At 35.8% G+C, this 12,941-nt stretch overlaps 1 protein-coding gene across 1 annotated transcript; it reads right to left on the minus strand.

The window, feature by feature from the left end:
• Window positions 1-1,362: 1,362 nt before the first annotated feature.
• LOC138335096 (BRCA2 and CDKN1A-interacting protein-like) lies at window positions 1,363-12,830 on the minus strand. The gene is made up of 7 exons (XM_069284015.1): window positions 12,672-12,830; window positions 6,111-6,185; window positions 5,179-5,259; window positions 3,314-3,415; window positions 2,650-2,834; window positions 2,022-2,172; window positions 1,363-1,570 (listed from the first exon to the last, which is right to left on the minus strand). The coding sequence occupies exons 1-7, from the start codon at window positions 12,789-12,791 to the stop codon at window positions 1,400-1,402; spliced, it is 885 nt and encodes a 294-aa protein (XP_069140116.1). The 5' UTR covers window positions 12,792-12,830; the 3' UTR covers window positions 1,363-1,399.
• Window positions 12,831-12,941: the final 111 nt, after the last annotated feature.

The following is a 12,941-nucleotide window of genomic DNA, read 5'->3' on the forward strand; positions in this document are numbered from 1 at the left end:
GTGTATGTCAAGATGGAATAGTAATATACCATTGTAGAACATTACATTCAGTAATTCTTGAAAGATTTCTAATTTTATAAAATAAGTTTCAGGCTGTGGGACTAATTCACGTACCACATGATACCTGATAACGTTTGTGTGGAACTATTGTTTCTATTCATGATGGAATGGGCCACGTTAAAAGATGATATCCCGCGCTAACATCGTTTCAGCAGGAAGATTACAAAGAGTTATCAGTATATTCCATCACCACCGGAGATACTAGTCCTGCAAAAACGTTATTGGGTATCACGTGGTACGTGAATTAGTCCCAATATTATTTTGTCATTAATAACTGAAATAAAATTTGAATCATTTAATTTTTAACAGACTTAACATCTAATTAAAATGTTTACAGAGTGTACTAGATTACTTGTAATTGTAGATATAATCATTAAGTCAAGTGAAACGACTCTTTAAGTTGTTAGTGTCAAGACTAAATTTGTTTGTCATTTTGTCTTTTGCAAGTCCTCATTGAATTTTATTCAACCTTTTCATTTCTTGAGTTGAAATAAAAATATACCATTATAATAACACATGCTGTGTTTTTAGTATTATGTTATTATAGAAGTGGTTTACGATATTTGGATCTAACAGTAAGTCCTCATAGAATCATGATTGGACTGTATATTCATAGATGTTTATCTATCAGTACCATCTTTGAATTTACAGGCATTTCAATGTTTGTTTTTGAACACTTGTGATATCTTCCTTATGTACAATGTCCAACATTGTCTAAAGCTGATGATGCCTCAAAGACTTCTAGGAAATAACACCTTCAAAGCAGAATGAGCTACAACACTACCAAATACACAATCAGATCTAAATATGTGTTCATTTCATATGAAATTTTATGAAACGAGTCTAAGGAGCTTTTTTTTTGTGAGCCTTGGTGAGCAAAAATTAAAACTTTGAGACAAGCTTAATAAAATTTCATATGAAATGAAAACAAATTTAAGATATTTTTAACAAGAGCTGATTGAGAACAGCAAAGCTCCCCTTTGGAATTTTGTTGTTTGAATTCCAATTCCTTACAATTTACCAGTATTATAAAATGTAGCAATGTCATTACATTACTTAACTTTTTAGCCTTTTGAAATTCTCAGAATTCAGCTTTTGGCTCCTTTCAATGTTTGTCCTCACCCATAGCAACAATAACAATTGAAAATCATTGTAGAAATGTCAGTTGTGACAGATAACAGAATTACAACACTTTCACCAAAACCTTAACCTGGGATTTCCAACACCGACACCAAATTGATTCCATAAGCCCCCCCCCCCCCCCCTGTTTGATAGGCAAGCTAAAGATCAACAAAAACAAGCTAGGTTAAGATAAGACAATTTTAATAATATTGCAAAATCACGTTGAAGCCAGCTCAGCTTTTATCCTGGTCAATGCAACACTCAACTGGTCAGCAGGGATGACCATCACTGTTCTCAGGGCCTCCATAGGGTTGTCCGAGTCCCACTGACCGCCCACAACTGTGTCTCGGTCATCTTCCACTGAATATGTGAAGCTCAGTTCGCTCACCTGTAAAGACAAGTTTCATATTACCAGATAACTGTCATGTGATAAAAGTTCATCACATACCTGTTTAGTTTTGGAATGATGACGTAACAGATTTCCCCTATAATTTTATAATGAACTGTTCCAGTCTTAGTATCGGATATTATAACCAAGGCAAATACATCTGCGGTGATACACAACTACCATACCAATTGTATCAGGGATGTAGATTATTGAACAGGGTTGAAAATTGTCAGATTTGGAGCCCAAAAAGAGTCCAAACCATACATGGTCCTTTATTTAGATAATAATTATGTAAAGTTCACACTTGAAGAATTATTAACGCTATCATTTAAACCTGTTTTATGCATGATTTTTCTTACCGTATACATGTATTTGACTTTAATTTCAAAGAACAAAAATGAAATCATTTCAAAAATAAATTATGTCTCACACATAATAAGATGATAAATACCTCATGTAGAAGTTCCTCCTCTGAGTTGGAGAAGATGACTGGCTCTTCCTTCTGTTTGCTACCACCTTTCATACGGTAAGTCTTGCTGACCATCATATACTTTGCAAATGAGTACTTCATCTGTTTTCTCTGGCATTTCTCCATGTCCTTTCTGTAAGAACATTTAGCATAGAAACATTATAGTGGGACAGTTATATGAACAAGATGCTTATACCTAGTGGTAAGTGTGAAATTTTGTATATATGGGGTACTTAAGGTCTCTGATTTCAAAAATTGACCAATAGATAGCCATCTTGAATTCCAATATGGCTGCCATGACAAATCATTGAAAATCCGTATTTTGTGTTCTATTAAGTTATCATACAATGTGTTTCATTAGATTCTTCTGTTATTAAGAATAGACACAACCAAACTACTTGTACTTGTTTGACTAAAAAGCTATTTTTGCACTTTTTACCGAGTTTCAATAACGAAATTTCCTTTGACAAAATTAAGCACTGTACATAAATTAGCGCTTCAAAGCACTAAAATAAAACTACTTTAGATAAGCATGTTTACTGTATATCACCAAATGTTTTCAATTTAACCACAGTGTAACTTAACAATCTTAGTACACCATTTAACTTACATTAAGGAGTCATACATGGGAACCGAGATCTGCGGTGGGATGTTGAGATATCGCTCACTGAGCAGCAAACCCACATGTTGATCAGAGTCATGAAGCATATCAGAGAAACGAGGCAGCTTCTCTTTAGCACAGGCTTTACAATGGTCTAACAGAAGGGAGCGAACCTGCTGAACACACTCAAGGTCCTACAACCAGAAAACAATTACACTGAAGATTACAGAAACAAACAAGAGGCCCATAGGCCTTAACGGTCATCTGACTGTAGGCACAATACAACATAGTTGTTTAAAGATTTTAGCCATTTTGACCCCTGTGACCTTGAATGAAGATCAAGGTCATTTTTTTAAAATCAAATTTGGTAGCCCTTCATCCAAGCATGTCACAGACCCAATACCAGGTCTCTAGGTCTCTTACTTATTCACAAGAAGTCATTTAAAGATTTTAGCCTATTTGACCCCTGTGACCTTGGATGAAAGTCAAGGTAATTAATTTGAACAAACTTGGAAGCCCTTCATCCCAGCATGCACAGTCTCCGTCAGTCAATTTAGTTATTGTCTCCTACCTTAACTTGTGTTCTATTAATAGATACCAAGGGCCATAACTCATGAATGTCATTCAATTCAACATAAACTAATGACATTAAATCTTATTTTAAAATACTGACCTTCTTTTCTGTGATGTTCACAACTGACATCAGTCCAAAGACTGCATCATTGTCATCTTCATCCATTCCATCATCTTCATCATCATCAGGTATGTCCATTTGCTAGAATGAAAAGGATAGCAACAAAGGTCAAATATTTGTGACTTCACTCACGTAATAATAATTCAATCTAACAATAACAAGAATATTGCAAAATCAAGCAAACACTTTATAATTCGCTTACTTAACTATACTCAATTATTATATTTTACTTTAAAAAAAAAACAACTGTGAAGCTACCTTATTTTACTCAACATTTAAGGAGACACTAAATGGGACCTGCACCTTTCACAAAATCATTACGCATACATTTCCAGAATAAATAAAATAAAGAAATAAGGTTATTTGTATTTTCAGTCTGCAATAAAAAATTTAATCCATGCAGACGTAAGCGAATTTGAAGCCTGGAAAAAGGGAGGGTCACTTTTAAGGAAGGGGACTAATAATGGTAACACTTAGGGCTGCCGCGGTTCACCGGTATATTGGGGTATTGCAATACACCACCACAAATTATTGTACCGTGATACAGTTTACCTGTACCGGTTTTTTACGACATATTTTCTTAGTATCATAATTTCATTAATTTGATATAATTAAAATGTCCTGTCATTAAAACAAAACCAGCAAGTTGAATTTGTTTTCCTTTCCGATAATAAGCCATGTGGGTATCCCTTTCGTTTTCATTCGATTCAGATGTCGGTCAAATGTTTGTAACTAACGTGTTTAAAGATGCTCCACCGCTGACAAATGGTATTTTTTCACTTTCAAAAACAGGAGCAGACGATTTAGTATTTTTCTTCAGTTACAAAAGTTACTTACTTTACGCCATTACCATCATTGAAAAGTTTGAGCTACTAATTTTACTTCAAGTTAAAAAATATGAAAAATAATTAATTGCATCCCGAAAAAAATCCGTAGCACTATACCTATATTGAATGAAGTAATGACTGCGCATGCTCCAAAGGCGAAATAAATTATTCTATGTTATTTTTTGTGTGAATTAGGCACATATATACACGATTAAACACTAATTATTGTTCGAATAATAAATATCATTCATGTTCTGTCGGTGATGGAGCATCTTTAATGTTCAAATGATTCAAACATTTGCATGACGTTGAATATAAACAATATGACATTAGGCTAGTTTCTGAAATATTATCAAGCTGATTCGCTCCATCAATAAACAATACCCGAATATATAATTCTCTAAACACATTTAAGGCCCGGTGAATACATGGCTGCAGGGATTTTGCCAGCTTTTTCAGGCTTCATCGTCCGCCGCCATTTTCGATTTCCTACACGTGTCAAAACAACACTGCAAGCCAATCAGCCCTTTGAAGTTTAATCACGATCGTAAGCTTATTTTGCCAGGACAATTGTATGTAAATTTGTTCATTATTTAGGTTCAAAAGTGTAAATATTTGCAGACACTATCATGTTTAGTTATTGCATTATTAGGTTACGATCGTCTGTAGCCTAGCGTTTTCACAAACAGACTCGTATTTTTTTAAAACAAGAACCTCACATTTGAACATTTTTGTTACTCAACAACACGGTTGAAATCGATGTAAAACTACATATCATAGCACTGTATGTTTGTATAATGTAAAGGGTGTTTTTATTATGGAATACATACAAAATAGACACCACATATGTTAAGGTCAAAATATTGCAATACATATCACAATACAGTTGTGGTGTATCGCAATATATCGTGGTACGCTTCTGCCGTATCGTGGCAGCCCTAGTAACACTGTCTTATGTATCAACATAATACTAGCCACTTGAATTCTTATCAAGGCAAGAACAAACCCATAACTCACCTTGATAACACATCCAATGTAGTTCTGGGATATGAGTGTATTGGTGAGCTCCGACAGATTTATGTTGGCTTTCAGAAACACCTGTCATAGATCAGAATCAACAAATTTTAGCTTCTCAAAATTCCGCTGTCAGAATGACTATGGATAAAAAGTAACAATCATTGTGTAACCCTGGTCAATACTAGCCTCAATATACCACTTGGCAAGAGAGAATTTCCCATTTAACCCATTTCCTTCTAAGATTTTTTCGAGGAGTTCATGAAAATCATTTTATTTGAAAGTGATTTTTCATCCTTTTGCATCAACAATTTTGGTAAACAACCCATTTATATTTAGAAACTTCAGATCACAACGTTTTCCAAATTTATAAAAGTACATTACAGTGTATGTCATTATGTCATTACCATAGCAACCAAATAGACTTTTGACTATGAGCTTGAGGCACATTTTTTTTTATAGCGTTTTTTGTAAGTGCAGCAAAAACCTAATTAGACTGTACTTCCATGAGTGTACTAGTAAAATGTAGCTTAGTGACCTCTTCTGTATAACAACCAATACTTACTCAGGGTCCCAAAAGACCAATTTCAACACAATTTGACCTGTGTATAAAGACCACTTGGTTATAAAGACCATTTTTCTTGGTTTCTTTGGTGGTCTTTAAAAGACAGATAGATACTCAAAGATGTTTTTACAAGATAGACACAGTTATGTAATATGATTTTAAATAAACATTATACAAGAAAAGTTGCACAGAATTTTTCAACTTTTTAAGATCAGTTATTGCACCTTCTGTGAGTGTGATGGGTCAGAGAGGCCTCCGGCCTATAATATGAAGACCTCTAGGACAGAAAACACACTAGTATTACTACATTTGTAAATGTAAACTTCAGGCATTTTCCCTGAAGAGCTCATATTAATGATGTTATAATCACCTGTTGTAAAAGAGTTTTCACTCCATGGAAATCACCATCGTCCAGCATACGAGCTTCAAACTCCACTTGTACTTCCTTAACAAACAAAAAAATTTTTCCGTAAAATAAGAAAGATGTGAAGCATGAATTACGTAAAAAAAATACTAATTTGGGTATTTACATAAGCAGAATTTTGAAATAAGACATACTCCTGTAACTATCTCTTAAAAAGGTTTTACACGATGTTACATGCATGATTTAGGTTTTATTTAGGTTTGAAAGTGAATGCAGGTGTAAATACCACTTCTTATAGCAGGTAGATGTTTTTTATGAATCGCATATAGTATGACAAAGAACATTCTATGAATTCGTTAAGTTTCGAGATCCCAAAACAGCTTGGATAAATTACAATTGTCCATTGATTAATCCCGTCTTCCTATATTTGTGACGCCAAAAAATCACATCAAATGACGTCATAATCACCGGATGGTGGGACTAATCGATGGTAAATTGTACTTTGCCCACATCATTTTTGGATTTCAAAACCTGGTATTAGAGAATAAACAGTTAACTCCTTTGCCCAAGCCTGTATTGGCAGACGACACTCTTAACAAAATCATACGAAAGTTGAGATGTAAGCAAAATTGTTAGCATGACGAAAGAAGGTCCATGGCGAATTTAGGAGTCCATAATTTATGGAATCTGGCCATATACTAGAACAAATGTAAGTTTATAATGTATTAAAATAAATGTTATAATTTCTCATACTTTAACGTACATAACAGTATTAATTGTTTCTTAAAGCTGACAATGCGAGTTAAAAAGTTTTTAAAACAAGAGGCCTTGACGGTCACCTGAGTGCTGCTACAGAAAGAGCATTGCAAAGTTGGTTCAAATCTGTAAAAATTATTTACGAATCAGAATAAACTTTAAAGTTAGTTAGTGTATTATGTTACCAAACCTAATGCTATTTCAGGCTAATAATTCTAACTCACTTTGACTCATTTCCTATATTAAAACTAAGCAAATAATGTTCATATTTTAAATGTGTTTTTCCTATATAAACTATTGTAAACTTTACCCCCTTCGAAGGGGAAAGTCTGAGATCCAAGGGCCATGAAATTCACAATTTTTGTAAAGGGCCTTATGAACTTCCAATTTATGAAGAGTATTTGGTTCCATCAAATCTGTGAATTCAGAAGAAACATTTTGAAGTTTTAGCCTATTTGACCCCTTTTGGCCCCGCTCCTAACGCCCCTGGGGGTCGGCCAGGACTGATATGGATATGACGATAAAATGCTGTCTCGTGCTAAAAATTCTTACCCGGTTTTACTAATTTCCTATGAAAAATTCACAAATGTGTTTTTCATATATATAAACTATAGTAAACTTGACCCCCTCCCAAGGGGGAAACATGAAACCCCAGGGTCATATAATTCGCAATTTTTGTAAAGGACCTTAAGACCTCTCCATGCCATCTATGAAGAGTATTTGATTCTACCAGTTTAAGAATTTCAGAAGAAGATTTTTGAAGTTTTAGCCTATTTGACCCGTTTTGGCCCCGCCCCTAAGGCCCCTAGGAGTCAGTCATGGAAAATTTGTTAATAGGATTCAATGGCCATTTCATAGGGATAATTCTGACAACATTTAACTAATCTTCTATTATAAATGACCAAATAATGCTCCAAAATGTGTTTTCACCATATAAACTATAGTAAACTTAACCCCCTCCCCAGGGGGAAACCTGAGACCCCAAGGTCATATAATTCACAATTTTCGTACGTAGAGGGCCTTGAGACCTTTCAATCTATGAGGAGTATTTGATTCTGCCATTTCTGGAATTTCAGAGGAAGATTTTTGAAGTTTTAGCCTATTTGATCCCTTTTGGCCCCACCCCTCAGGCCCCTGGGGGGTTGGGACCATATAATTCACAATTTTGGTTGATCTTTGGGTATAGAACGTTTCTGCAAAATTTCAACAAATTTGGTTTAGTAGTTTTGGAGAAGAAGTCGAAAAAGTAAATTGTTTATCGCCATACGACAGACGACGCACAAAGGACGATGCACGACGACGGACAAAAGGCGATTAGAATAGGTCACTTGAGACTTGTCTCTAGAGGAATTTATTTTGTTGGTATCTTTCTTTCATTAATGGCTTTTCAAGTTCAAAAGTATTGTATGACTTAAAATTTGGTCTGGTAAAAATTTGTTCGGTCTGGTGAACTGTCTTTGATTACCAGAGCGATTGTCCAGTAAAGAAAATATCAATTTCGCCACCACTGTTATATGGAAATAGCCAAATTGACCCCTTTAATTTTGATCCCCACCTTCAGGCCCCCGGGGTCAGCCCTATCATTTGTACATTTTTGAATCCTCACCCTATAAGGAAGCTACCATTGCATTATGAGTGCTATCCTATGCATAGTTTCAGACAAGAAGTTGTTTATATGGAAATAGCCAAATTGACCCCTTTTGACCCCGCCCCTCTGCTCAGGCAGTGAGCCCCATCATTTGTACAATTTTGAATCCTCATCCTATAAGGATGCTATATAGGATGCTACCATTGCATTATGGGTGCTATCCCATGCTTAGTTTCAGAGAAGAAGTCATTTATATGGAAATAGCCAAATTGACCCCTTTTAGCCCTGCCCCTTAGGTCCCTGGAGGATCAGCCCCATCATTTGTACAATTTTCAGTCAGTAACCCATACGGATGCTACCAGTCAAATTTTGTTGAATTCCTACCAGCAGTTACGGAAAAGAAGTTGATTGTTGACATATGGACGGATGCCACAGACTATAGCATAAGCTCACCATGGTCCTTTGGACCAGTGAGCTAAATATAAACTCAAGTCTTATTCAGAAGTAAGGCATTTAACTTTGTTACCAAGTTTTAACAATTGTTAGTTATTACATAGAAACTGCAGAAAAATGACATTTGTAGTAAATTAAAGGGCTATAACTAAGATAAATAACATCCGCTGAAAGAGTTGATCGAACCTGGCCAGGCAATTAAGGCATTCAACATTGTTACCAAGTTTGAAGAAAATCAGTTAATATTTATTACAGTTATTGTACGGAAGTGGCAGAAACTGACTATTTTTTATTTAAGCAAAGGGCCATAACTCCGCTAAATAAGGTCCGTTGAAAGTCCCGATCGAACTTGGCTGAGTCCTTATGGCATTTAACCTTGTTACTTAGTTTGAAGAAAATCAGTTTTACATCTGTTACACTTATTGCACGGAAATGGCAGAAAATGACATAATTCAAAGGGCCATAACTCTGCTAAATAAGGTCCATCGACAGTTGCGATCGAACTTTGCTGAGCCCTTAAGGCATTTAACCTTGTCACCAAATTTGAAGAAAATTGGTTTACATTTGCTACAGTTATGCACGGACACAAAAAGTTACAGACAGACGGACAAACCCAAATTAATATCCCCTGTTTCGGAGACAGGGGGGATAAAAAATAAGCACACTGGTATTTCAAGAATTGTTTATAAGACTACCACCTGTCAAGGCCAGCCATTTTTGTTTTTTACTCTACCTGTATCTGGTGCTCTCACTGACCCCTATTTAAAGCATGTGAATCGACACACGTTCACTCAGTCTATATACACCCCTAACAGTTGTCCACTGTGTATCACCTACTAATACGTAAACAAAGCTCTTACCGGCAGCAAAATACGCCAACTCCTCTAAGCTGTCATTTACATGTACATGTATATCAAAATAAAATTTCCACACAAGTGAATAGAAATCCAAATGATAAACCATCCACATATCTCCACGTATATTATCGTAACCGATGTACTTGACTGGCTAGGTGCAAGTGACTACCTGACCCGAACAAGCAACAACTATCAAGGACACACACGTGTCGGTTTCCGAGTAAAACCTAGTGTATATTGAAGTGTTTTATTAACTCGATTTGGATAAATTTTCACATTCATGTATTATTTCAATGAAACCTTGTCAGGTGATTGCAGGGTTTATTTTCAGTTTGACATTGTTATTTGCAATACGGCATAACTGGGGAATATCTAAGAAACACTTTTTGAAAAAAAAAAAATGTCATTTTTTATTTTTTAATTTCAAATGCATTCTTTTTAACTTGCATTTCAGCTTTAAGAGAGTGGACCGTATGGAAACGTTTTATAATTGTGATTTATAAATATCTTTACTTTTTTTCGGCAGACCTTGTTATATCTATCAGTCTTATTTCAATATTTGAATATTTCCAAATTATCTGGAAAGTTGTGCAATCATTACGGTACAAAATATAAAGAAATTTTGAACATTCTACTTAAAGATGCTCCACCGCTGACAAATGGTATTTTTTCAATATCAAAAACAGGAGCAGACGATTTAGTATTTTTCTTCAGTTACAAAAGTTACTTACTTTACACCATTATCACCATTGAAAAGTTTGAACTTCTAATTTTACTTCAAGTTAAAAATATGAAAAATAATTAATTGCATCCCGAAAATGGAGCATCTTTAATGGAGGGTAATTAACATATCTTTATTTTAAATGTTGAAAATGCATGAACCTTGAATATTTCTATGATTAGGCCAATACAGTTTTAGTAGAGTTCTCGTAAAATTCTAGAGAGAGTTCTTATAATTATTACAATTGTGGTTTTGGGTCAATTTCGGCACCGCAATATTTCGTTCAGGACACTTCGTCTCACTATTCAAAATCACCGATATATTACCTTAAATTTCAACAATGAAGAGAAAAATGTTTCTAACTAAGTTTCAAATGTTACAGTTGTATGAATATTGAAACGCTATGTTTTGACAGATTGTTTTCCATTAATTAATGACGTAACCCATTCATCCATGGCAGAATATTGAAAGAACTCAAAGACATCACAGCTCCAATCCTTACAAAAATATTTACATGCTCACTCACCACAGGAACACTTCCCCACGACTGGAAACACGCAAATGTCAATCCCATTTACAAAAAAGGCGACAAATACAATCCCGCAAACTACAGACCAATATCACTCACATGCATCACATGCAAATTAATGGAACATATAATCACCAGCGCCACCATGTCACATCTGGAAAACAACAACATACTTTACGACAAACAACACGGCTTTAGACCTTCCAGATCGTGCGAAACCCAACTGGCCACGTTCATACACGACCTCACACAAAACCACAACAACAACACGCAGACAGACATCATAATCATGGACTTTGCAAAAGCCTTTGACAAAGTACCACACAAACGCCTTCAGTACAAACTCAAATACTACGGCATCACAGGTAACACACATGCATGGATAACAGATTTTCTTTCACATCGCACCCAGACAGTAATACTCGAGGGCAAACACTCACACAAAATACCAGTAACATCCGGAGTCCCCCAAGGAACCTGTCTGGGCCCCATACTTTTCTTAATATATATCAACGACCTACATGAATACATGAAACACAGCACCCTTAGACTTTTCGCAGACGATAGTATCATTTACAAGACCATACACAAACAAGAAGACACACAGAAACTACAACACGACCTTGACAATGCAGGACAATGGGAACACGACTGGCTAATGCAATTTCACCCCGACAAGTGCAACGTCATCTCCACTACCACCAAACGCAACAAAATCCACCACAACTACACTCTCCATAACCACTCACTTGAACACGTCAAACACAGTAAATACTTAGGCCTCACACTGCAAAACAACCTCCAATGGGACAAACACATAAACAACATCACCGCAAATGCAAACAGAACACTAGGTTTCCTAAAACGAAACCTCACAATCAATTCACCACACATTAAAGAACATGCATATAAAACACTTGTCAGACCCAAACTAGAGAACTGCTCCTCTATCTGGGACCCACACAATACTGCCCAAATACAACAAATAGAAAAACTCAACGCAGAGCAGCAAGATATGTACAAAACAGGTATCATAACACTTCTTCAGTCTCAGACATGTTATACACACTCCAATGGCCAACACTACAAACACGCCGTCTACAATCACGACTCATCCTCCTATACAAAATCACACACCATCTCGTTGCCATCAACCCAGAACAATACCTAACACCTGTAGACACCCGCACTAGACACACACATCCCTATGCATACAGACACATCGCCGCCACAAAGGATACATTTAAGTACTCCTTTTTCCCACACACCATCACATACTGGAATCTCCTCCCTGTGGCAACAGTACAAAACACTACACTGGAGGGCTTCAAGGCAAACATAAACAACGTAGCCCTTGAAGCCCCCACTCACAAATAAACACCTCATTTTTTATCATGATTTTAACCTATCTACTTTTATCTATTCCAGCACCAAAAAAAAAAAAAAAAAAAAAAAAAAAAAGCACTGTATATAACCCCTTCCCCCACGCCACTGAGCCAATCACTCACCTAAAATCGTCACTATTGACGGCTGGTGACTCACCAAAGAAGAAGAAGAAGAAACCGATCGTACTTGAACGGTAACGTGCCGAAATGCTCACATATGCCAATAATACGGATACACATGTTAGGATAATATCGATATAGACTAAGATAATAAAAACCTCATTTATCGGAGTACTGTTTTCATCTTCCATTTCATCGTCATCAAAATCGTTGCCACTACTTTCATCTGAATCGCTTTCCGCCATCGGCTCGGCCACACGTTTTTTCTTAGACGCCATCTTGTCTTGGCTATTTAATTTTCCTGAATGTAAAGAATTATAACGGAATAAATTTTATTAAAATATTGCAAAAAATTATAACACCTTAACATGAACACCAATGCTAAGTATTCCATAGGATGTTTTTGAAATTTTGATATTGTTAGGGCC

The sequence above is a fragment of the Argopecten irradians genome, chromosome 11 (assembly GCF_041381155.1).
Source record: "Argopecten irradians isolate NY chromosome 11, Ai_NY, whole genome shotgun sequence".
NCBI classification, from domain to species: domain Eukaryota; kingdom Metazoa; phylum Mollusca; class Bivalvia; order Pectinida; family Pectinidae; genus Argopecten; species Argopecten irradians.